The sequence below is a fragment of the Arachis ipaensis genome, chromosome B04 (assembly GCF_000816755.2).
Source record: "Arachis ipaensis cultivar K30076 chromosome B04, Araip1.1, whole genome shotgun sequence".
In the NCBI taxonomy this organism is placed as follows: domain Eukaryota; kingdom Viridiplantae; phylum Streptophyta; class Magnoliopsida; order Fabales; family Fabaceae; genus Arachis; species Arachis ipaensis.
The window spans coordinates 92,093,094-92,117,989 of NC_029788.2; the positions used below are offsets into that span (position 1 = coordinate 92,093,094).

The 24,896-nt window shown below is 37.8% G+C and overlaps 1 protein-coding gene across 1 annotated transcript; it reads left to right on the forward strand.

Annotated features, from left to right (window-relative positions):
- Nucleotides 18,474–20,097, forward strand: LOC110271531 (probable acyl-[acyl-carrier-protein]--UDP-N-acetylglucosamine O-acyltransferase, mitochondrial). Its single transcript, XM_021122495.1, has 4 exons — nt 18,474–18,536; nt 19,104–19,187; nt 19,546–19,650; nt 19,734–20,097. Exons 1-4 carry the CDS (start codon nt 18,474–18,476, stop codon nt 19,866–19,868), a joined length of 387 nt encoding a protein of 128 aa, XP_020978154.1. The 3' UTR covers nt 19,869–20,097.

A 24,896-nucleotide genomic window follows, 5' to 3' on the forward strand; every position in this document is an offset into this window, starting at 1 on the left:
GTTACATCCCGTCCTCTCAGTGAAAATAGTCCAAAAGCGCTGTCACCGCACGGCTAATCATCTGTCGGTTCTCGATCATGCTAGAATAGGATTCAGTAATCCTTTTGCGTCTGTCACTACGCCCAGCACTCGCGAGTTTAAAGCTCGTCACAGCCATCCCTTCCCAGATCCTACTCAGAATACCACAGACAAGGTTTAGACTTTCCGGATCTCAAGAATGGCCGCCAATAATTCTAGCCTATACCACGAAGACTCTGATCGTTGATCAGGAGGCTAAAAGATATGCATTCAAGCTTGCTTTCATGTAGAACGGAAGTGTTTGTCAGGCACTTATTCATAAGTGAGAATGGTGATGAGCGTCACATAATCATCACATTCATCATGTTCTTGTGTGCGAATGAATATCTTAGAGAAGAAATAGGCTTGAGTTGAATAGAAAAACAATAGTACTTTGCATTAATTCATGAGGAACAGTAGAGCTACACACCTCAATCTACGGTATGTAGAAACTCTACCGTTGAAAAAACATAAGAACAAGTTCCAGGCATGGCCGAATGGCCAGGCCCCTAAACGTGATCTCAGAACATAAAATTAGTCAAAGACTAACCAGAGATGATCCAAAGATGTAAATACAATAGTAAAAAGTCCTATTTATACTAAACTAGTTACTAGGGTTTACAAAGATAACTAAATGATGCAGAAATCCACTTCTGGGCCCACTTGGTGTGTGCTTGGGCTGAGCATTGAAGCTTTCATGTGTAGAGGTATTCCTTGGAGTTGAACGCCAGTTTGTAACTTGTTTCTGGCGTTTAACTCAGCTTTGCAACTTGTTTCGGGCGTTTAATGCCAGAATAGGGCAGAAAGCTGCCGTTGAACGCCAGTTTGCACCGTCTAAACTTGGGCAAAGTATGGACTATTATATGTTTCCAGAAAGCTCTGGATGTCTACTTTCCAACGCAGTTGAGAGCGCACCATTTGAGTTTCTGTAGCTCCAGAAAATCTACTTTGAGTGCAGGGAGGTTAGAATCCAACAGCATCTGCAGTCCTTCTTCAGCCTCTGAATCAGATTTTTGCTCAAGTCCTTCAATTTCAGTCAGAAAATACTTGAAATCACAGAAAAACACACAAACTCATAGTAAATTCCAGAAATGTGATTTTTATTTAAAAACTAAAAAAATATATTAAAAACTAACTAAATCATACTAAAAACTATGTAAAAACAATGCCAAAAAACATATAAATTATCCGCTCATCAATAGGCTTTTACAAAATGAATTTGAAATTAAAAACAAATTACAATTAAATGAAATTCTTAATCTAACTGATCCTTGTGCCTTCGAGTGATGTCACAGACACATAATTGGGTGAACCTTTTCAGACACATAACTGGGTGAACCTTTTCAGATTGTGACTCAGCTTTACTAGAGTCCCCAATTAGAGGTGTCCAGGGTTCTTAAGCACACTCTATTTTTGCTTTGGACCTCGACTTTAACCGCTCAGTCTCAAGCTTTTCACTTGACACCTTCACGCCACAAGCACATGGTTAGGGACAGCTTGGTTTAGCCGCTTAGGCCAGGATTTTATTCCTTTAGGCCCTCTTATCCACTGATGCTCAAAGCCTTAGATCCTTTTTATTACCCTTGCCTTTTTGTTTAAAGGGTTACTGGCTTTTTGCTCTTGCCTTTTGGTTTAAAGAGCTCTTGGCTTTTTCTGCTTGCTTTTTCTTTTTCTTTCTTTTATTATTTTTTTCGCCAATTTTCTTTTCTTTTTTTTTTCGCAAGCTTTTTTTATTCACTGCTTTTTCTTGCTTCAAGAATCAATTTTATGATTTTTCAGATTATCAAATAACATTTATCCTTTTTCATCATTCTTCAAGAGCCAACAATTTTAACATTCATAAACAACAAATTCAAAAGATATATGCACTGTTCAAGCATTCATTCAGAAAACAAAAAGTATTGTCACCACATCAAAATAATTAAACTAATTTCAAGGATGAATTTGAAATTCATGTACTTCTTGTTCTTTTGTAATTAAAGCATTTTTCATTTAAGAGAGGTGATGGATTCATAGGACATTCATAGCTTTAAGACATAGACACTTAAATACTAATGATCGTGTAATAAAGACACAAACATAAATAAAACATAAGGCTCAAAACCGAAAAACAGGAAAATATGAACAAGGAGATTAAGGAACGAGTCCACCTTAGTGAGGGTGGCGTCTTCCTCTTCTTGAAGAACCAATGGTGCTCTTGAGCTCCTCTATGTCTCTTCCTTGTCTTTGTTGCTCCTCCCTCATATCTCTTTGATCTTCTCTAATCTCATGGAGAATGATGGAGTGCTCTTGGTGTTCCATCCTTAGTTATCCCATGTTGGAACTTAATTCTCCTAGGGAGGTGTTGATTTTCTCCCAATAGTTTCGTGGAGGGAAGTGTATCCCTTGAGGCATCTCAGGGATTTCATGGTGAGGGATTTCCTCATGCTCTTGTTGAGGTCCATGATCTCTTATTTGCTCCATCCTTTTCTTAGTTATGGGCTTGTCCTCTTCAATGAGGATATCTCCCTCTATGTCAATTCTAGCTGAATTACAGAGGTGAAAAATGAGGTGAGGAAAGGCTAACCTTGCCAAAGTGGAGGACTTGTTAGCCACCTTGTAGAGTTCTTGAGGTATAATCTCATGAACTTCCACTTCCTCCCCAATCATGATACTATGGATCATGATGGTCCGGTCTACAGTAACTTCAGACCGGTTGTTAGTAGGAATAATTGAGCGTTGAATGAACTCCAACCATCCTCTAGCTACAGGCTTAAGGTCCGGTCTTCTTAATTGAACCGACTTAACTCTTGAGTCAACTTTCCATTGAGCTCCTTCCACACATATGTCCATGAGGACTTGGTCCAACCTTTGATCAAAGTTGACCCTTCTAGTGTAGGGGCATGCGTTTTCTTGCATCATTGGCATGTTGAATGCCAACCTTACATTTTCCGGACTGAAATCTAAGTATTTCCCCCGAACCATGGTAAGCCAATTCTTTGGATTCGGGTTCATACTTTGATCGTGGTTCCTAGTGATCCATGTGTTTTCATAGAACTCTTGAACCATTAAGATCCCGACTTGTTGAATAGGATTAGAGAGAACTTCCCATCCTCTTCTTCTAATCTCTTGTTGGATTTCCGGATATTCGCTCTTTTTGAGCTTAAAAGGGACCTCAGGGATCACCTTTTTCTTGGCCACAACTTCATAGAAGTGGTCTTGATGGACCTTTGAGATGAATCTCTCCATCTCTCATGACTCAGAGGTGGAAGCAATTGCCTTCCCTTTCCTCTTTCTTGAGGTTTCTCTGACCTTAGGTGCCATTAGTGGTTATAGAAAAACAAAAAGCAATGCTTTTACCACACCAAACTTAAAAGGTTTGCTTGTCCCCGAGCAAAAAAAGAAAGGAAGTAGTAGAAGAAGAAGAAAATGGAGGAGATGGAGGGAGAAGGTGTATTAGGGCAAAGGGGAGGAGTGGTGGTTGTAATGTGGGAAAATAGAGTAGTGTTGAGGGGTTTATATAGGGGTGGGGGGAAGGGTAGGTTTCGGCCATTAGGGTTGGATTTGGGAGGGAAAAAAATTTGAATTTTGGAGGTAGATGGGGTTTATGGGGAAGAGTGGATGGATGTGAGTGGTTAAGGGTATTTAGGGAAGAGGAATGGAGGTGATTTCAACCTTTACTAACAAGTCCTCTACTAATCCATAAGCCTGTTTCATTGATTTTTCTGCCATCTCTAATGAGAATTTGGCATCCTGTACCTCAAAGATTCCTAGTTTCTCCATTACAAAGAGTGGCATTAAGTTTATGCCTGACCCTAGGTCACACAGAGCCTTCTCAAAGGTCATGGTGCCTATGTTACAGGGAATTAGGAATTTACCAGGATCCTATTTCTTTTGAGGTAAAGTGTGCTGAACCCATATATTCAGTTCATTAATGAGCAATGGAGGCTCATCCTCCCAAGTCTCATTACTAATTAGCTTGGTATTCAGCTTCATGATTGCTCCTAAATACTGGGAAACTTGCCCTTGAACAATGTCTTCATCTTCTTCATAAGATGAATAGTCATCAGAGCTCATGAATGGTAAAAGGAGGTTCAATGGAATCTCTATGGTCTCTAGATGAGCCTCAGCTTCCTTTGGTTCCTCAAAGGAAAACTCCATATTGGTCAGTGAACATCCCAGGAGGTCTTCCTCACTAGGATTCACGTCCTTCTCCTCCTCTCTGGATTTGGCCACACCAAGTAAGGTTATGGCCTTGCACTCTCTTTTTGGATTCTCTTCTGTATTGCTTGGGAGAGTACTAGGAGGAGTTTCAGTGACCCTTTTACTCAGCTGGCCCACTTGTGCTCCAAATTTCTGATGGAGGACCTTGTTTCATTCATGAAACTTAGAGTGGCCTTAGATAGATCAGAGACTATATTTGCTAAGCTAGATGGATTCTGCTCAAAATTCTCTGTCTGTTGCTGAGTGGATGATGGAAAATGCTTGCTATTGCTAAACCTGTTTCTTCCACCATTATTAAAGCCTTGTTGAGGCCTTTGTTGATCCTTCCATGAGAAATTTGGATGATTTCTCCATGAGGGATTATAGGTGTTTCCATAGGGTTCACCCATGTAATTCACCTCTGCTATTGCAGGGTCCTCAGGATCATAAGCTTCTTCCTCAGAAGATGCTTCTTTAGTACTATTGGATGCAGCTTGCAATCCATTCAGACTCTGAGAAATCATATTAACTTTTTGAGTCAATATTTTATTCTGAGCCAATATAGCATCCAGAGTATCAATTTCAAGAACTCCCTTCCTCTGAGGTGTCCCATTACTCACAGGATTCCTTTCAGAATTGTACATGAACTGGTTATTTGCAACCATGTCAATGAGTTCCTAAGCTTCTGCAGGCATTTTCTTTAGGTGAATGGATCCACCGGCAGAATGGTCCAATGATATCTTAGCTAATTCAGACAGACCATCATAGAATATATCCAGATTTTTAAGAAGAACAGAAGTGTTAGTAGATAAATAAAATAATTAGAAAGAGATGAGGAGGAGAGAATTTCGAAGATTAGAAGAAGAAAAATATTTTTGTTTTTATTTTAATTATTAATTAGTATTCGAAAAAGTTAGAGGAAACAATTAATTAATTAAAAAGATTTTTTAAAAAAGAGGGAGGTGATTTTAAAAAATTAGGAGAGAGAAATAGTTAGGTGGTTTTGAAAAAGATTTTGAAATTAATTTTAAAAGGATATGAAGTTAGAAAAAGATATTTTGAAAAGATATGATTTTGAAAAGATATGGTTTTAAAAAGATATGATTTGAAATGATTGAAATTATTTTGAAAAAGATTTGATTGAAAAGATATGATTGTAATTTATTTAAAAAAAAGATATGATTGAAGAAGAAATTAAAAAGATTTGATTTTGAAAAAGATTTTGAAATTAGCAATCAAAAAGATATGATTAAAGATTAAAAAGATATGATTTTCAAAATTAAAGTTGATTACTTGACTAACAAGAAACAAAAAGATATGATTTTAAAATTTAAAGATTGAACCTTTCTTAATAGGCAAGTAACAACTTGAAATTTTTGAATCTAAAAATTAAATGTTAGTGAGATTTTCGAAAATATGAAGTAAGAATAGGAAAAAGATTTTGAAAATCAATTTTTAAAAAAATTTCGAAAATATATAAAAATAAATGAAAAAGATTTGAAAATATATAATTTTGAAATTGAAATTTATGAGTAAAACAAGGAAAGATATATTTTTGATTTTTGAATTTTTAATGATGAGAGAGAAAAACACTAAATTGAAACAAAACATAAAAATTATGAATCAAAACAACTAATGCATGCAAGAACACTTTGAATGTCAAGATGAACACCAAGAACACTTTGAAGATCAAGATGAACATCAAGACTTATTTTTGAAAATTTTTAAGAAAAGAAAAACATGCAAGACACCAAATATAGAAATTTTCAAACTTTAGACACTAACAAATTGAAAATGCATATGAAAATCAAGAAAAGATACAAAACATGAGAATGCGAAGATCAAACAAAGAAGTTCATCTAGAACAACTTGAAGATCATGAAGAACACATGATGAATTTTCGAAAAATGCAAGAAGAATAAAGACATGCAATTAACACTAAACTTAATAATTGACACTAGACTCAAACAAGAAACATAAAATTATTTTTGGTTTTATGATTTTATTAATTTTTTTGGATTTTTTTTTGAAAATTTTTCGAAAATAAAAAATAGTAAAGATAAAAAGCTTAAAATTAAAATAGAATTACCTAATCTGAGCAACAAGATGAACCGTCAGTTGTCCAAACTCGAACAATCCCCGGCAACAGCTCCAAAAACTTGGTACACGAAATCGTGATCGTTCATTCCTTGGTAACGGCGCTAAAAACTTAATACGCACATTCTTAATCTTAGTTCTTCTTCACAATCTCGCACAACTAACTAGCAAGTGCACTGGGTCGTCCAAGTAATAAACCTTACGTGAGTAACGGTCAATCCCACAGAGATTGTTGGCTTGAAGTAAGCTATGGTCACCTTGTAAATCTCAGTCAGGCGGATTTAAATGGTTATAGAGTTTTAATAATTAAAAGATAAATAAAATGTAAAATAGGATAGAGATACTTATGTAATTCATTGGTGAGAATTTCAGATAAGCGTATGGAGATGCGTTGTTCCTTCTGAATCTCTGCTTTCCTACTGCCTTCATCCAATCCTTCATACTCCATTCTATGGCAAGCTGTATGTTGGGCATCACCGTTGTCAATGGCTACATCCCGTCTTCTCAGTGAAAATGGTCCAAATGCGCTATCACCGCACGGCTAATCATCTGTCGGTTCTCAATCATGCTAGAATAGGATTCAGTAATCCTTTTGCGTTTGTCACTACGCCCAGCACTCGCAAGTTTGATGCTCGTCACAGCCATCCCTTCCCAGATCCTACTCAGAATACCACAAACAAGGTTTAGACTTTCCAGAACTCAAGAATGGTCACCAATAATTCTAGCCTATACCAAGAAGACTCTGATCATAGATCAGGAAGCTAAGAGATACGCATTCAAGCTTGCTTTCATGTAGAATGGAAGTCTTTGTCAGGCACGCGTTCATAAGTGAGAATGGAGATGAGCGTCACATAATCATCACATTCATCATGTTCTTGTGTGCGAATGAATATCTTAGAGAAGAAATAGGCTTGAGTTGAATAGAAAAACAATAGTACTTTGCATTAATTCATGAGGAACAGCAGAGCTCCACACCTCAATCTATGGTGTGTAGAAACTCTACCGTTGAAAATATATAAGAACAAGGTCTAGGCATGGCCGAATGGCCAGCCCCCTAAACGTGATCTCAGAACATAAAATTAGTCAAAGACTAACCAGAGATGATCCAAAGATGTAAATACAATAGTAAAAAGTCATATTTATACTAAACTAGTTACTAGGGTTTACAAAGATAAGTAAATGATGCAGAAATCCACTTCTGGGCCCACTTGGTGTGTGATTGGGCTGAGCATTAAAGATTTCACGTGTAGAGGTCTTCCTTGGAGTTGAACACCAGTTTGTAACTTGTTTCTGGCGTTTAACTCTGCTTTGCAACTTGTTTCTAGCGTTTAACGCCAGAATAAGGCAGAAAGCAGGCGTTGAACGCCAATTTGAGTCATTTAAACTTGGGCAAAGTATGGACCATTATATATTGCCGGAAAGCCCTGGGTGTCTAATTTCCAATGCAGTTGAGAGCGCACCATTTAGGTTTTTGTAGCTCCAGAAAATCCACTTTGAGTGCAGGGAGGTCAGAATCCAACAGCATCTGCAGTCCTTCTTTAGCCTCTGAATCAGATTTTTGCTCAAGTCCTTCAATTTTAGTCAGAAAATACCTGAAATCACAGAAAAATACACAAACTCATAGTAAATTCCAGAAATGTGATTTTTATTTAAAAACTAATAAAAATATATTAAAAACTAACTAAATCATACTAAAAACTATGAAAAAATAATGCCAAAAAGTGTATAAATTTTTCGCTCATTAATACGCTTTTACAAAATGAAATTGAAATTGAAAAAAAATTATAATTAAATGAAATTCTTAATCTAACTGATCCTTGTGCCTTTGAGTGATGTCAATTGGGCTCTTTGGGGCTTCAATGGGCTTTTGTTGGTTTGACCTTATATGAAGTGGGTTATGATGCATTTGTTGATGCTCCCAGTGGAATGCTCAGTTCACAAAGTGAGCGCCCCATTCACTCCCTCAGCGTGCTTCCTTTCGTGTGCACCTTCCTCACTTGGCGCTCTCTTTGTGAGTGCTGCGCTGGCTTATGGAGCGCTACCCTAAATGTATTTTTGGGCCTTAAAGATTCCTATCACTTATGCTTCAATTTCATGCCAAATATATATTATTATATATTGTTGGAAAGCTCTGAATGTCAGCTTTCCAACAAAACTGGAAGCGATTCAATTGGACATCTGTAGCTCAAGTTATGGTCCTTTGAAGAAGGCATGGTCGTGCTATCAGCGCCAAGTTAACTTAGTGAGCGCCAAGTTAACTTAGTGAGCACTCAGACAACAAAAAGCTTGCTTCCAAACCGAAAATTCACGAAAATGCTCAATTAGTGAGCGTGGCACTCACTTGGCAAATGAGCACTGATTGTCACGCTTCCTTTGATTTAGTCATGGGCCACGCTTTTAAAAGCGTGGCCTAAGGCTCCAAAGTGTGTCTGATCTCTAAAATGTGCCCCAAAATTTTTCTTTTCTTCTTTTGAGCTAATTTTGAGCTATTTTGCTTCTTTTTTCACTTATTTCCTTCAAAATTTATAAAATCAAAAGATCAAAGAAAGATACCATTTAAGCACAAAAGCATTCAATATTTAAGCACTAATCATCATTTTCTTGTATGAAAAAGCATAAAAAAAGATGACATGATGACATGTCATCACAACACCAAACTTAAACCTTTCTTGTCCCCAAGCAAGAAAAGAATCATGCAGTAAATTTTGACAAATCAAGGTGGGAAGAATAGCAAGTTATTGTTCATGGTGGGCTAGTTTTCCATGCATGCTACAATCACAAAGGAAATGTAAATGATTGATGCTTCTATCTAGCTCGTTTTATGAAATCTTTTCCTTATATTTCTTCCTTGAAACAAGCTTTACATTGTCTTATTAGCTTCTCCTTTTGGGTGCTTTGCCCCATGAGTTGATAACAAAGCTACGACTCTAAATGGTTTGTTTTCAAGTTTTACCACTTGATACATAACCACCACAAGCATTTAATTAGTGGACTTCTTTAAGCTCATTTGTTTCTTTTCTTTACTCTCTAATTATTGATGCTCAGAGCCTTGAGCTTTGAGGGAGTGCTTTGCACTTGAGCCTAACCTTAACTCTAAGTGTTTTGTTTTCAAGCTTTTTGCCTGATACATAAACACCACAAGTACTTAACAATTGAATTCCCATTGGTACTCAGAGCCTTCAGCTTTTTCATTCTTTCCCTTTTTCTTTTCTTGCCTCAATTTGCAATTGCTTCCTCAAGGTTTTCATGATTTCAAAAAAATTTCATAAAATGTCCTACATAAAAATTTCAATTAAATAAAATCTAATGCAATTGAGCAATCAATTAATCATACTAGCCTTCCAATACTTGTATGCACATGCTATGTTCTTCTTTAATGCCTTGTTTATTTATGATCATGATACTCTATTACTTTTGAACTCACAGAACTCAAGTTGGTAGTCATAATGTCACAGCAAGATGTTAAAAATCAGTAATCAAACTATGCTTATTCATAACACACATGCATACAGAGAAGATAAAGACAATCATACAATTTACAGTGCTGGGAATAAGTAGGAGGGAAAAGGAACGTTACCACCTTGTAGTTTATCTTCCTTGTTGTTGTCCTTTTCCTTCTATTCTTCCCCTTCCCATGCCAAACTCAGAATGCTTGCTCATCCTCAAGAAACAATTAGAACAGGGATGATGGGGCTAAGATGGATCATGAGTGTCTTACAATGAAATGTTAGTAGTACATGTATTTAAGCAAGCAAAATGGAAAATAACAGTGAAGGCACAGGAAACAAAGACATTGTGATTGCAAACATGAGAGGGTGTGCATGATACATTGCATAAAAAAAATAAGTGGCACACCAAACTTAGTGTGACACTTTCTCTTGCAATTGTGCAGGTATCCAGTATGGATTAGAAATAAATTTTGTTGCATAGTAACACCAAACTTAGAATGCAGTCACATGTTCATTTATTTGAACTAAAACAAAAGTAACTGTTATGTGTTAAATACAATTACCAAGGGAAGAATCTGTCATGAATAAGGATTTCTTGGTAAGGTATTTAACAAAAATAGTTAAGGAGCAAACTAAATGAAAGAATTGAAAGCAAGGAGATGACTAAAGCCAAGGGAAAGAAATCAAACCAAAAGAAAGACAAAATTGCAGAGGCATTATGATTATGCAGACAAGTGGTGTTGCTGAATAAATTGCATATAAAATAAGTGGCACACCAAACTTAGAATCTCAGTGTGACACTTTTATTTTTTTGATTTGATGCAATTATCCAGAAAGTTTGAAAACAAATTGTTGCAGGGTAACACCAAACTTAAAATGTAATCATATGCCAATTTATTGAATTTTAAACAAAGCAGACAGAGAAAACAAACAAAGCAAAGCAATGAAATGTTACCTAAGGTTGGGTTGCCTCCCAACAAGCGTTCTTTTAGTGTCATTAGCTTGACATGTTGTTCCTCACTTTCTTCATCTTCTTCTAGTTTGTTAAGAGGAATGACCTCAAGAGGGGAGAAGATTCAGCTATTTTCCCCTGTTTTGGTTTTTTCTCAGCAAGCTTCCTTTTGTTATTTGCTGGAGTGAGCTTGCTTGCTGGATCAGGGGTAGGATCGGTGCTCTTATTAGTTGCCTTCACTTCTTGGATATCAATACTTTGTGGTTGTGTGATGGTTAGAGCATTATCTTCAACAAAAGCCTTTTGAATTGGTGGTTCAATGAGCTCTTCCTCCATGTACTTCTCTACTTCACATGAGTGTGAACTCCCTTGATTGTCTTCTGATACGAGAGCCCAAAGTGGGTTCGAAATTTATCTCAAGATAATATTGGCGTTGTAAGTATAGTTCCAAACCCAACAATTGACTAATATCAAATTCAAATCTAAAAATGTCACAATCAATACAAAAATAACTGAGAGTATTAAACTCCCGGGTCGTTCTCCCTAGGAGTTGCAATTAAGTGTCTATTGTTGGCTATGAGAGGAATTTGGGGGGTTGGATGATTGCAAGAAAGAGCAAGAAATGTAAATGGCAAGAAATGAAAATGCAAGAAATCAAAGTGCAAGAAGGTAACTTAGCATGCAAGAAATTGAAAGTCAAAGCAATTAAAGCAAGAAAGGGAAATTAAATGCTAAAAAGAACTCTTGGCAAGAAGTGGGTGATTAAGGATTTCTATCCTAGTAGTGGACCACAAACATGGTAATTGTGTGTGAATTAATCCCAATTAATCAATCCTACATTGACGATAAGTCAATTAGGCATAATTAACCTCAATCCCTAAGTCCTAAGTCAACACTAAGGGGGTCTGGTGCACGAAATCGTAATCGTTCATTCCTTGGTAACGGCGCTAAAAACTTAATACGCACGTTCATAATCTTAGTTCTTCTTCACAACTTCGCACAACTAACCAGCAAGTGCACTGGGTTGTCCAAGTAATAAACCTTACGTGAGTAAGGGTCGATCCCACGGAGATTGTCGGCTTGAAGCAAGCTATGGTCACCTTGTAAATCTCAGTCAGGCGGATTCAAATGGTTATAGAGTTTTAATAATTAAAATATAATTAAAATATAAAATAGGATAGAAATACTTATGTAATTCACTGGTGAGAATTTCAAATAAGCGTATAGAGATGCTTTTGTTCCTCCTGAACCTCTGCTTTCCTGCTGTCTTCATCCAATCCTTCATACTCCTTTCCATGGCAAGCTTTATGTAGGGCATCACCGTTGTCAATGGCTACTTCCCGTCCTCTCAGTGAAAATGGTCCAAGATGCGCTATCACCGCACGGCTAATCATCGGTCAGTTCTCGATCATACTGGAATAGGATTCAGTAATCCTTTTGGGTCTGTCACTACGCCCAGCACTCGCGAGTTTGAAGCTCGTCACAGCCATCCCTTCCTAGATCCTACTCGGAATACCACAAAGAAGGTTTATACTTTCCGGATCTCAAGAATGGCCGCCAATAATTCTAGCCTATACCACGAAGACTCTGATCGTAGATCAGGAGGCTAAGAGATACACATTCAAGCTTGTTTACATGTAGAACGGAAGTGTTTGTCAGGCACGCGTTCATAAGTGAGAATGATGATGAGCGTCACATTATCATCACATTCAACATGTTCTTGTGTGCGAATGAATATCTTAGAGAAGAAATAGGCTAGAATTGAATAGAAAAATAATAGTACTTTGCATTAATTCATGAGGAACATCAGAGCTCCACACCTTAATGTATGGTGTGTAGAAACTCTACCATTGAAAATACATAAGTGATGAAGGTCCAGGCATGGCCAAAAGGCCAGCCTCCCCAAAATGGCATATGAATTCGAAAATTGGGAAAAAAGACCCCTAGTACAATAGTAAAGAGTTCTATTTATGCTAAACTAGTTACTAGGGTTACAGAAATAGGTAAACGATGCAGAAATCCACTTCCTGGCCCACTTGGTGTGTGCTTGGGCTGAGCATTGAAGCTTTCACGTGTAGAGGTCTTCCTTGGAGTTGAACGCCAGTTTGTAACCTGTTTCTGGCGTTTAACTCTGCTTTGCAACCTGTTTCTGGCGTTTAACTCCAGAATAGGGCTAAGAGCTGGCGTTGAACGCCAGTTTGTGTCGTCAAAACTCGGGTAAAGTATGGACTATTATATATTGCTGGAAATCCCTGGATGTCTACTTTCCAACACAATTGAGAGCATGCCATTTGGACTCCTGTAGCTCCAGAAACCCCACTTTGAGTGCAGGGAGGTCAGAATCCAACAGCGTCTGCAGTCCTTCGACAAGAAAACATAAATTGCATTAAATGTAAATTAAAGTAACAAGAGTGTGCATGAACATAGAAATAACCAAAATAAGAAATTTACAAGATAACATAAGGGAATTAAGACAATAAAACAAAGAAAGGTAGAAGAAACTAGAATAAAACAAGAATTAAAAAGGAAAATTACAAAGAAAGTAAACTAAGAACCCTAATTTCTAGAGAGAAGGGGGAGCCTCTCTCTCTAGAAAATGAACTACATTATGCTAAACTAAACCCTAATTGCTCCCCCCTTCACATGGAGTGACGCCTTGTCTAATATAGGAAGAATCAGCTTTAGAAGGCCCAAAAATTGGGCTCTGGAGGCCCAGAAATCGCTCCCAGCGATTTCCATTAAGTGAGTCACGCTGGGACGTGTGCAGACGCACAAGTGTGTGCGTCTGCACACATGCTGATTTTCCTGTTGTGCGGACGCACAGGTGGTCATGCATACGCACACATAGTTTTGTGGCTTTTGTGCGTACGCACACTAGGTTGTGCGCACGCACACTCCAATGTGTGCTTCTCTTTTGGTTTTTTTCTTCATGCTTTCCCCCTTTGTACATGCTTCCTTCCACTTTTGCCTTGCCAAACTTGCTTTTAGGACCTAAAATCACTCATCAAACATGTCATGGCATCGAGTGGCATAAAAGTGGGATTAAAATAACTAATTTAAGCACAAAAATGCATGTTTTCACATTTAGGCACGATCTAGAGGTAAAACACAAAAGCATGCTATTTGGATGAATAAATGTGGGTTTATATGATAAGATCCACTCAAATTAAAGCAAAATATATCGTCAAATATGGATTCATCAATTCTCCCACACTTAAACAATAGCATGGCCTCATTCTAATCACAATCAAAGGAGAAGGAAAAAGGGGAAAAACAATTTATTCAAAACAACTAACTACATGCATGCAACCACACTAAATGCTATCTATATATATGTACACTATGGTTCCTATTTAGTTTGGCACAAAATAAACAAGAGATTCTAATTAATCCAAGACAAGCCTTAGGACCAAGGCAAGGAATTAATGCACTATGATCAATTCCCAAAGAATTGAATTGAGATTTTCAAAACTAACCAAACAAAAATTGCAAAAATTGGAGAAAAAGAACAAAAAAGAACATTGCAAAGTGTCTAAGAAGAGAAATTTTACCCCCTTGAAGTTGGCGATTCTCCCCTACACTTAAATACTGCACGGTCCTCTGTGCATGCACGTGATCCAAGGGATGAGAGACTGTGAGGCTCCACCTTCAGTTGGTGGGCTCCGGAGGCTCCGATTGGCTTTGTAAACAGGTAAATAATAATTGAGGAAAAGTAAGTTGTGTCGTATGATAGAAGATAATGTGTAGTATTTTCAGTGTGCACGATTTAGAACACCCATATCGGTGAGGTAAAATCAACAACCACCTATTCAAAAGAAATAGCACATGTTCCTCAATGAAGTAGCCAAGGTTGCAAGTAAAGAATAAGTAAAATTATGGCAGAAGCAAACCTAGGTGACCACAAAAGTGAATTGAGTATTTGATATTGGTTATTGAAATTGTGCACGTGAAAGCGCAAGATTGATATAAAATAGCGCAATAAACAACAACCAATCCCATAATGAACAAAAGCTCCTTATACATCATGAAACATAATGAAAAAGTCACATGGAAAGGTACTTGGTACAAAAAGTGATAAACTTGATAAAAATAAAGTTAAGTCACTCAAACAAATGCAAGGCATTAACAAGGAGCAAGTAGTGGACATGTGATGATTTTGATATGAAAATCATGATGAATAAGTAATTTCAACCCAATTCACTTAATTCAAGGCACTTATATAAGTTGTCCTAGTGGTATGATCAAAACATTAGTATTCAAACCCACTAGGAACTAGTAAATCAAAGTAAAGTATAAGTGCATTGGTGGAAACTTCAAGCAACAAGCAACCCATAAATAAAAAAAATTTGAACACTTGCAATGCAACAAACAAACAGATAATTAAGCAAACTTAAGCTAAATAACCAAAATTAAATAAAGAAACCAAGAATTAAGCAAGCAACTAAATATAACAAAGAAGATTAAAACAAGAAAATTAAAAAGATAAAGAATATAAAGAAAGGGATAGGTAACAGTGGCGCTTGTGTTAGCCACTGCGAGGCTCACGGCGATGGAACTTCGCCGGAGAAGAAAAGAAAGAAAGAAAGAAATAGAAAAAAGAGAAAAGACCTGTGCGGACGCTCAAGGTCATGTGTGGACGAACAGGAGGAAGAGAGGGGGTATACGCGCGCGCTGCAGCGTGCGAGCGCTGCGAACAGAAGATGCATCGCAGCCTGTGCGGACGCACGACGTTGCGTGCGATTGCACAACAGGGAAAAGGGGCTGGGTGCACGCACACAGTCTGTGAGTGCGCTGCGACCAGTGGGTCTCCAAGTTTTGTTCGTTTTTGGGTTTAGTTTTTGAACAGATTTTGTGGTATTGCTTGTTTAGGTGATTTCTAGTAGCGGGTAATTGATGGATTTTACCCTTGTGTTTAGTTGTTTTATGTATCCTAGGTTTTGATTTTGGTGATATATGTGTTGTTAGTTTGAGCTTTGGTGTTTGTTGGAGTTGGTTGAGGCTTTGGATCAAGTTTGGTGGTTTTGTTTTGATGTTTGGAGAGTTTGGGAATCGACCAAGGTATGGTTTCGGTTTCCTTTATGTAATATGTAATGTTTCTAGAATCTTAGACTAGTTGACCCTAAGATAGGATTGAATGATATTGGTGTATGAATAATTATATGTGAATGGAAGTAATTGTTGGTATATTGGATTATTATGGTTAATGATGATTATTGGGGATTGTTGGTGTTAACGAGTATGGATGATTTGTGTTGTTGATGAGGGTTGTTAGTATGTTTAATGAGTAATGATAAATAATTGATTTTGTGGGTGAGGGTGATTGTTGAGAAGTATTGGTGATAATGATGAATAATGATGTTGAGTGATGTGGTTGGGTGTGTATATTGATATGGGTAACATGAATGTTGATTTTGATGACTATTGTTTGAAGATGTGAGTTTTATGAGATTAATATAAGGAATTGTAGTGGTTGATATTGTTGATGATTCATGGAAATGCCATTGTTGAGAAGAGAATTATGATTGTTTATGATATCTTGAATGTTGAGGAATAAGGAATTTGATGGTTCAAAATGGTGTTGATGAGTTATGATGTTAATTGTGTGAGAAGTGTGAAGTTGAGGTTTAAATTTGTGAATTATTAATTATGGTTGAGTTATGGCGAAAAGATTGAGTTAGAGAGGTTTGATGGTTGAGAATCGTATAATATGTTGTAAAGGGTAGAGTATGATGGGAATGGGAGTTTGAAGTGGTTTTGGTTTGGTTTTGGTTGGAAATGTTGGTAAGTTGAGGTTTTGAGACTTTTGGTAAAAATTGGTTTTTGGTGAACTTTGTCTGATCCTAACTTATGCCTCAGTTTTCAAAATTGGTTGAAAGTTGTTTGAAATTAAATCTTATTGAAAACTCTTTAAATCGATATAAAGTTTGTAAGATTTGGATTTTTGTAGAGGATGTTATGATCATTCAAAGATTGGTGTCGAAATCTGAAAATTCTGCAGGGTTGCAGAATTTTGTGATTTCTGGTATTTGCGCACGCACAGCCTTGTGCGCACGCACAACCCTGTAAAATTTTAGACCTGTACGCACGCACAGACCTGTGCGTATGCACAGGCAGGGATGAGCGTGCTATTTGCAGCGCTAGCACAGCTTGTGCACGCACACACCAATGAGGTTTTACAACCTGTGTGCACGCACAGCCCTGTGCGCATGCACAAGTTGGGAAAGTTAATGCCTGTGCGTACGCACACCTCCATGCGTACGCACACATCTTAAAAACCTTCTGGGCGTGCGCACGCACACCCCTGTGCGTACGCACACGTCCTGTTTTATAACTTAAACTTTGTTTTTAAACTATTTCACTTTCCCGTCGTAGGGGTTGTGGCTGTCTCCTGCCTACATTCGGATGTGAGAGTTGAAGATGGGCTTCTCATTCACTTATATTTCTCACAACCAGAGGAAGGTGGTAGGGCACACTCCCTCGGAATATTTCTCTCTGAAAGGAGAAGGTGGTAGGGCACTTATCCCTCGGAACTATTCCTCCTGAAAATGCGACTTCTCTCTAATTGCAAGGTGGTAGGGCACTAACCCACGAAATCATGCGACAACCAGAGGAAGGTGGTAGGGTATGCTCCCTCGGAATATTTTTCTCTGAAAGGAGAAGGTGGTAGGGCACTCATCCCTCGGAATTTTCCTCCTTATGCGCAATAGAGAGACTAATCTGGGAGTTGTCGACCGGATTTTCTGTCGGGTTTGGCAATAACCGACATGTGATATCACAGCCAATAGGGTAGACATTCATCATATGCATCTTTTATATGCTTGCTTGCTTTGTTTACTTGGGTTTGCCTAATTGTATAATATGCCTACATACTTCATGAATTATTTGTATATATATGAATACTACCTGTGGTTTTCTTGTCTGCATTATCTGTGTTTGTCTGGTGCTGAGGAGGTTAGGTAGGCGGTGGCGATGGGATCGCACAGAGGTTAGGTTGGTGATGGGTATGAGATACAGTGGTGTGATTAGTATTAGTTAGAATTCCCCCTAAGTTTAGATAACCCGGTTTAAGGTTTAAGTTCTTTATTTATTTATTTTTGTTCTAAGCTTGAATATCCGTATGTGATGTGAAGTTCTAGGATTTCCTTCGGCATCCCGGAGCCTTACATCTTACATCGTTGGGCACTGTTACCATACTGAGAACCTCCGGTTCTCATTCCAAACGTTGTTGTTATTTTTCAGATGCAGGTCGCAACCCACCGCAGCGAGTTGGGTGATGGTAGCAGAGCGGAGGATCTTATTCTATTTTGTTGACATCTTGGTCAGGTTTCACTCATACTCTCACTTTTGTATTGTTTTTTGCCTAGAGGCTTTTTATTTGAGAGAACAAAATTTGTCTAAGCTATTTTTACTGTCTGGTTTCATGTATGGTTTGTTTATGGCTAGCCGGCTTAAACTCCGCGAGTCGTTGCTAGATTCTTATGATATTATACTATGATATTTTGATATAAATTGTATCTATTTCTTGTGCTTTAAGTTAGTTGCTCCGTTTATGCATTTTGCGCTTTTCATACCTTAACTTTGAGCTTTATTCCTTCATCGGGCTTCTAGATTATACTATTCTTTCTATATAAATATGTATAAGCTTTAGAATTGTCCTAACCTTTGGTTAACCCTTGCTTTACGGCTAGAGGTAAGGCTTGGGTTAATTGGGGTGTTACACCAAGGATCTCGAAGGGATGTCTCGCCGCCGTTGTGCTCTGTCGCCGCGCTGCCGTCAGCTGCGCCCTCCTGCATTGATTGTCAGCTGTGCCCTCCTGCATTGATCGTCTCTGCCCTCAGCTCATCCTCTCTGCGCTCAGCTCGTCTCTCTGCACTCACATCGTCGAGAAGGTATCTATAGATTTCTGTATGGTTCTGAAATTTGGGTGGTTAGGGTTCCATTTTTAGGGATTTAAATTTGGGGGCTTTTTATCTAGGTTATATGCAATTGTGAATTGTGATTTGATGAACAACCCATGTATTGTTGATGAACATGCATGCTATTTATTTATTTCCATCCGCGTCTACTCGTTCTTCTTGCCTCTGCATATTCTGGTTCCATTTTCTCCTTTGAATATGCTGCTGCTTGTGCAATCTGATGATGAACATTTTTTTTAACGGCTAAGTATATTCCTAAATTTATTGCTTTAATCACTAGGTGCTGTGTTAAGGAAGAAACAAAATTTTTCTACAACCCAGCATGTTTAAGGAGAGTCGCAAGCTTCTGCTAGGTCCATACGTCTTTGTTGTATGCTATAATTGCTAGTGCTTCCTCTAATGAACTTGTATTCTATAGTTGGAAAATAATTAATGTTTTTCATATGTAGGGCTATGTTCACACTGCAGGAGCGACTGTTGTTCATCAATTCTGCCATCTTGGCTCTTTCTCTTTTCTTGGTGGTGGTTTTGTGGTACGTTTTACTTTGAATCTCTTTGTTTTGAATTTTTCTGTTTGTAACAAAAAAGATATGATTGTTATGATATCATGTAAGGATAGTATACAACACTTAAGCCAATTAGAAAAAAGTTTATGAAGGCTGTGATTAGTAAGTATTGTATGAGAAATCTGGTTGTTCTTGATTTTGGAATTCAATAGAGCATTATTGGTCATCGAGATGATTAATAGAAAGTTGATTAAACTGGGTCAAATGTGTTATTGATATTGAATTTTCCTTGTATAACTTGTTAAAGCAAATACTGTTACCATGCCAAATAATTTAACATTACTCAGGTGTGCAACTACAATGTCATGTTCTTATATACATGTAGGTTTCACAAGATATTCCAAAGTACACAATGGTAGCCGGAGAAAGAGCGGAGCTTCGGGGTCTAAATTTAGTGGGCCTAACTCGACGTGGATTCAGCACTGCAGAGGTTATAGTAACAAAAATGTTAAAATTACTCATCTTCGATTGTTTTTCATTGCAACTAAACTTCTCTCTTGTTTAATTATCCAGATCAGGAACCTTAAAGCAGCCTATCGGAAGATATTCATGCATGCTGATGCTAATGGCGGGTCATTGAAGGATAGGCTTGCCGAAGTGGTATTTCTCTGTATTGCTTTATCGCTTTCAGGTAGCCATGATTTGTAGTAACTTAGCACTGTCACATTATAGACATAATTGCGCTGGTGTGGGTAACTACCCCCTTTCCCCGGTGGCACACGCAAAAGAAAAAAGAAAAAGGAAAGAAAACTGCATGTTGCATTTTGTCTGATATAAATTTCTAACCTAAGGTTGTTAATAAATAGATCTCTTTTATTTCACAAGATATATATTTTTAGTGAGAATATGAAAGTAAAAGCATTAACATTGTACTGTGGCAATTTTTCCATATGGTTTGCCACATGGATCTTGATTGTTAAAAAATATTAAATAGAAGAAAGATACTTTCAAAAACTTCAAGGTGTTATGCTATGGCTTAGATGGAGGATGTGAGGAGTATTTGTTTGTTTAAGTATCATTACTCAAATAAATTATTACTTTTTGCTAAGTTTGTGAGTTGTAGTCATTATGTTAAACTGGTTGTATTGATGATATTCTTTGTGATATTCTCTCCTGACAACTCTGAATTGGAGGATATTTAATTAATTCCCATTGAAATGGATAGCCATTGCTTTTGGTTGGTCTCTGTGTGTGTGTGTGTTTGTATATATTTATTTTATCCTCCATTTCATTGTATTATTCTTCCCTTATAATGGATATTCTTTTATATATATTTTTTGCTCCCCTTAATTTGGAATCCGGGAACAGAGGCTAACATTCGCTAATATCAGTCCATCAAATTCTTATTTGCATAAGGAGGTATGCATTGAACATTATCCTTGACAATATTTAATGTGTTTACTAGTTTCTTCTGGTTGTGTAAGGGGGAAATAATTACATGCCAGCTGAACAGAAGTACAATATTTCAATTCCTTGGCATGTTGAAGTTTTTCTTGAATTTAGATCTTAATTCGGTGGACTTTGAATAAAACATAACTAACATAAAATACTTAAGATTACCTCCCCTATCCAAATGATATTCTAGTGGGGAAATCTTTATGCTACATAGCTTCTTGAGTATTTATTTTAGTTTTTTATTCTGCCTAGAATTATAATAAATGGGAAAAAAAAGTGTCTCATTTTACATTGAATTCTTGAGAAAAACCCAAAACATCCCCTGACAATTACCTCGAAAGACAACAAGGCCCTTGACAAAAAAAAAAAAACCCAACCCGGCCGATAAACCCCCTTTGTAGGGTTTATCTTGTGTTGAATTTAGAGCATTTTGATAACCTTTCCTCACATTTATTCAATGAAATAGCATGATTTTTGTGATTGATCCCTTATTTGTACTTAAATGTGAAAACATGCTTTTAGACCTATAATTTGATGAATTTCTATTTCCCTTTGATTCTACTAGATGCCTTGATATGGTTGTTAGTGATTTCAGAATTGAAAAAAGGCTAGGAATGGATCAAGGGAGCAAGGAAAGAAGCTTGCAAGTGGAGAAGATCATGTAAATCTAAAGAATTGAACTCACCCATGGACGCGCGCGCGCACCAGGCGCTTACGCGCACCTTGCGAAATCACCCATGGACACGTACGCGTGCTGTGCGCGTACGCGTCGGTGCTGATATATGATTTTTTTAATAGAACACGTGCCTGGCGATTTTGGAGAGTTTCCAACCCTATTTGGAGTTGGGCTTTGGTGGGAAAAGGGCTAAAAAGACCAAGGGATGAAGGGGAAGAAAGGGGGAGATTGATACACACACCTTAGGCTAGTTTAGTTTTAGTTTTTAGAGAGAAAAATGCTCACTTCTCTCTAGAATTAGGATTAGGATTAGGTTTAGTTCTTAGATCTAGGTTTTAATTCATGCTCTCTTCTACCTCTTCTTCTTAATTCCTAGTTGTTACATTGATCATTCTCTATTGTTTGTTATAATTTCTTCTACTTTGTTTGTAGATCTACTTTTGTTCCTTCTATTTTCTTTTAATGCAATTTGAGGTAATTCATGTAGATCTTATTTTTTTTGATTGTTGTTGTTGATTTCTTACATTCAATTGTTGTTAGATTCTCTTCTTGTTATCAATTTACTATGCTTTTCTTTTGTGCCTCCCAAGTGTTTGATGAAATACTTGGTTGGATTTTAGTATAGATTTTTATCCCTCTTGGCCTAGGTGGAGTAATTAGTGACGCTTGACTTATCTAATTCGTTTGTTGATTGACAATTAGAAGTTGCTAATTGATTTGGATACCACTAAAGCTAGTCTTTCGCTTAGGAGTTAGCTAGGACTTGTGGAATCAAGTTGATTCATCCACTTGAATTTCCTCCATGATTAGAGGTTAACTAACTGGTAGCAATGGACAATTAGTGGTCACAATTGAGGAGGATAACTAGGATAGGACTTCTAGTTCTCATATCTAGCCAAGAGCTTTGTTAGTTGATTAGTTTATTTTTTTCGCCATTTATATTTTTTGTTTAAAATCTCAAACACCCCAAACATACTCCATAACCAATAACAAGAACACTTTATTACAATTCCTAGGAAGAACGATTTCAATGGCTATGGTGAAACTTTATGTGAAAATCAACTACCACTATCATATGCCTATGACTCTTATCCTCAATATGAACCTCAACCATTCTCACAAGCCTCTCATTACCAAAAACCTTCCTATGATCCACATCTATCACATGACCAATCACCCATACCATGTTCTTATGATCGTTATGAGCAAGAACCTTTGAAACCACCACAACCCTGTCATGACTACTATGAAGAACCACCTCAATGTACACCATCTCCATACCCGTACCAAGAAGAACCACCTTCCTACAATGAACCCTTTCTCCAAAATAATGAACCTTCCTATCCACCCCAAGCCCCAATGGATGACTCTCTCACCTTGCTACTTCAAGGCCAAGTGGACATGCAAAGGAACACCCTAGAGTTTGTGACTAACTTGACCAAGGTAGTGCATACTTTAGCCTACCAATGCTTGAACACTCAAGGTGCTTCCCTAGCCACATATGAAGAATCAATTGAAGAGCATAGCATGAAGGAATGATTGAAAATTCCGGTGGAAAATGAGGGATGCCACTTTGTGTTAGAACAATTGGAGGAGCCTATGATCATTGAAGAAAAGGAAGAAGTGGTTGAAGATTTAGGAGATGTTGAAAATCCATGGGAATGTAGCATCGTGGAGCACTCTTCCAAGAAGCTTGATATTGATGTTGAGGAGGGTGCGCAACCTCCAAGGCATACCGTCGTTGGAGACTTGAAAAAGGTTTATCAAGAGATGGATTCAATCATGGAGGAATTTCTATCTACAATTGAATCCTCTCCCATTGGACATGAAGTTGAAATTATAGAAGAATGTGCACAACCTTCCATACACTTGGTGAGCAATGAGAAAGAGAGTGAATCAAAAGAGAGCTACCAAGAGGAAAAAGTTGGCATGGTGTATATCAAGATTGAAGTATATGAAAAGGTTGATCAAGAGATGGATTCATTCATCAATGAATTCCTATCCAAAATTGAATCACCTCCCGTTGGGCAAGATGAAGTTCTTGAAGACAACACCAAGCCAACTGATACAAGGGAAATGGTTGAAATTGAGGAAGCTTGCAAAGAGGTGGAGATAGTCAAGGGAGAGCACAAGGGAGTGGAGCTTGCAAGATCATTGGGACCACCCCTTCCTAAGTCACCATCCTACACAACATTCAAGTGGGTAAAATTCTTATCCCTAAGCTTTACTTTCTCACTTGAATATGGTTTGATTGAAAAAGATGGTCAACTTAGAGCTCTTTGTGGAGTTAAGAGTAGAAAAGAGTTGTGTAGTGGTTGGAAACGTCATTCTAAGCTCATGATGGTTACAAGCTCAAAATTCAAGAGAAATGGTTGGTGTGGAACCAAATTCCATGGGTCTAGGAAGTTGTTTGGAAGCTTCTTTGAGAATTCTAAGGTCGTGCCACCTGGATGGAATAACGATGATCAATTTAAGGACGGGTGTCAAAACAAAGTATGGGATCCCGGATCGCACAAGAAAAATCAAATTTGGGAGCTCATGGTTTGTGAGAAACTCCATCAAAGCTTGAAGATATTAAAACTGAAGAATGGAGCTTATTGGAGATTCAAGCATTGGTGGATGTTCAAAGATAGCTTCAAACACAAGCCACCTTGAGAGGAGCTCCTCATAAGTCCAACTTAAGGACAATAAACAAAAGTGCTAGGTGGGAGACACCCCACCATGGTAAATTCTTTTCATTTTTCCCTTTTGTACATATTGGTAATTAGTTTAATTTCATGTTTTGTTGAGTTTGTTGAGTATAATTGGTAGTTTAGTAGGTTAAATAAGGTTTTATGGTGTTTTGGTAGCTGTTTGGAGGTTTAGAATGCTTGGATTGGTCCAAAAATATAGAAAAATTTTGAAAAATAGAGCACGCATACGCGTGCATTAAGCATTTTCACCCCTCCACGCGCACGCGCCATGTGCGCGTACGCGTGGATTGAAAAATTTCATCCCTCCATACATTGACCCGAGAGTTACGCCTACACTGCGCTAGCACCATGCCTGAGGCACAAAACCACCCGCGCGTGCGCGCACCACGCGTACGCGTCCTTGAAGCTAATCGCGCAATGTGCGCGGACGCACGCTGTGCGCGTGCGCGCCGATAGCGCCACCTGCCCTCCTGGTACATGTTCCAGAGAGTTAGGCCAACCTTGGGCTGACAATGTGTCCCGCGCATAATCTCACCCACGCGTGCGCGCACCTGGCGCGTACGCGCCCTTCGGCCAAACTGCGCATCGGCGCGTGGGCGTGCATGACACATCCGCATCACAAAAAAAAGAGTTTTTTTTCCCATCTTCCATTTTCTTTTGTCCATTGCATTCGCATACTTTTATTCTTTGCATTTTTATTTTGTTTTTATAGCTTGTTTTTACCTTCTTCTTTTTTCGAGTTTCTTATTTGAATAATGGTGTTGAATTTTCTTACTCAATTGTTGAGAATTTCTTAGTTAATCTTGGTGTTTCTTGACTTGTTTGATATTGTTGGGTGATGAAACTTTTAAATCAATGCTTAATCTTGTATGACTCTTATATTCTTTGTGCATTGATATGAACTTGCATGTC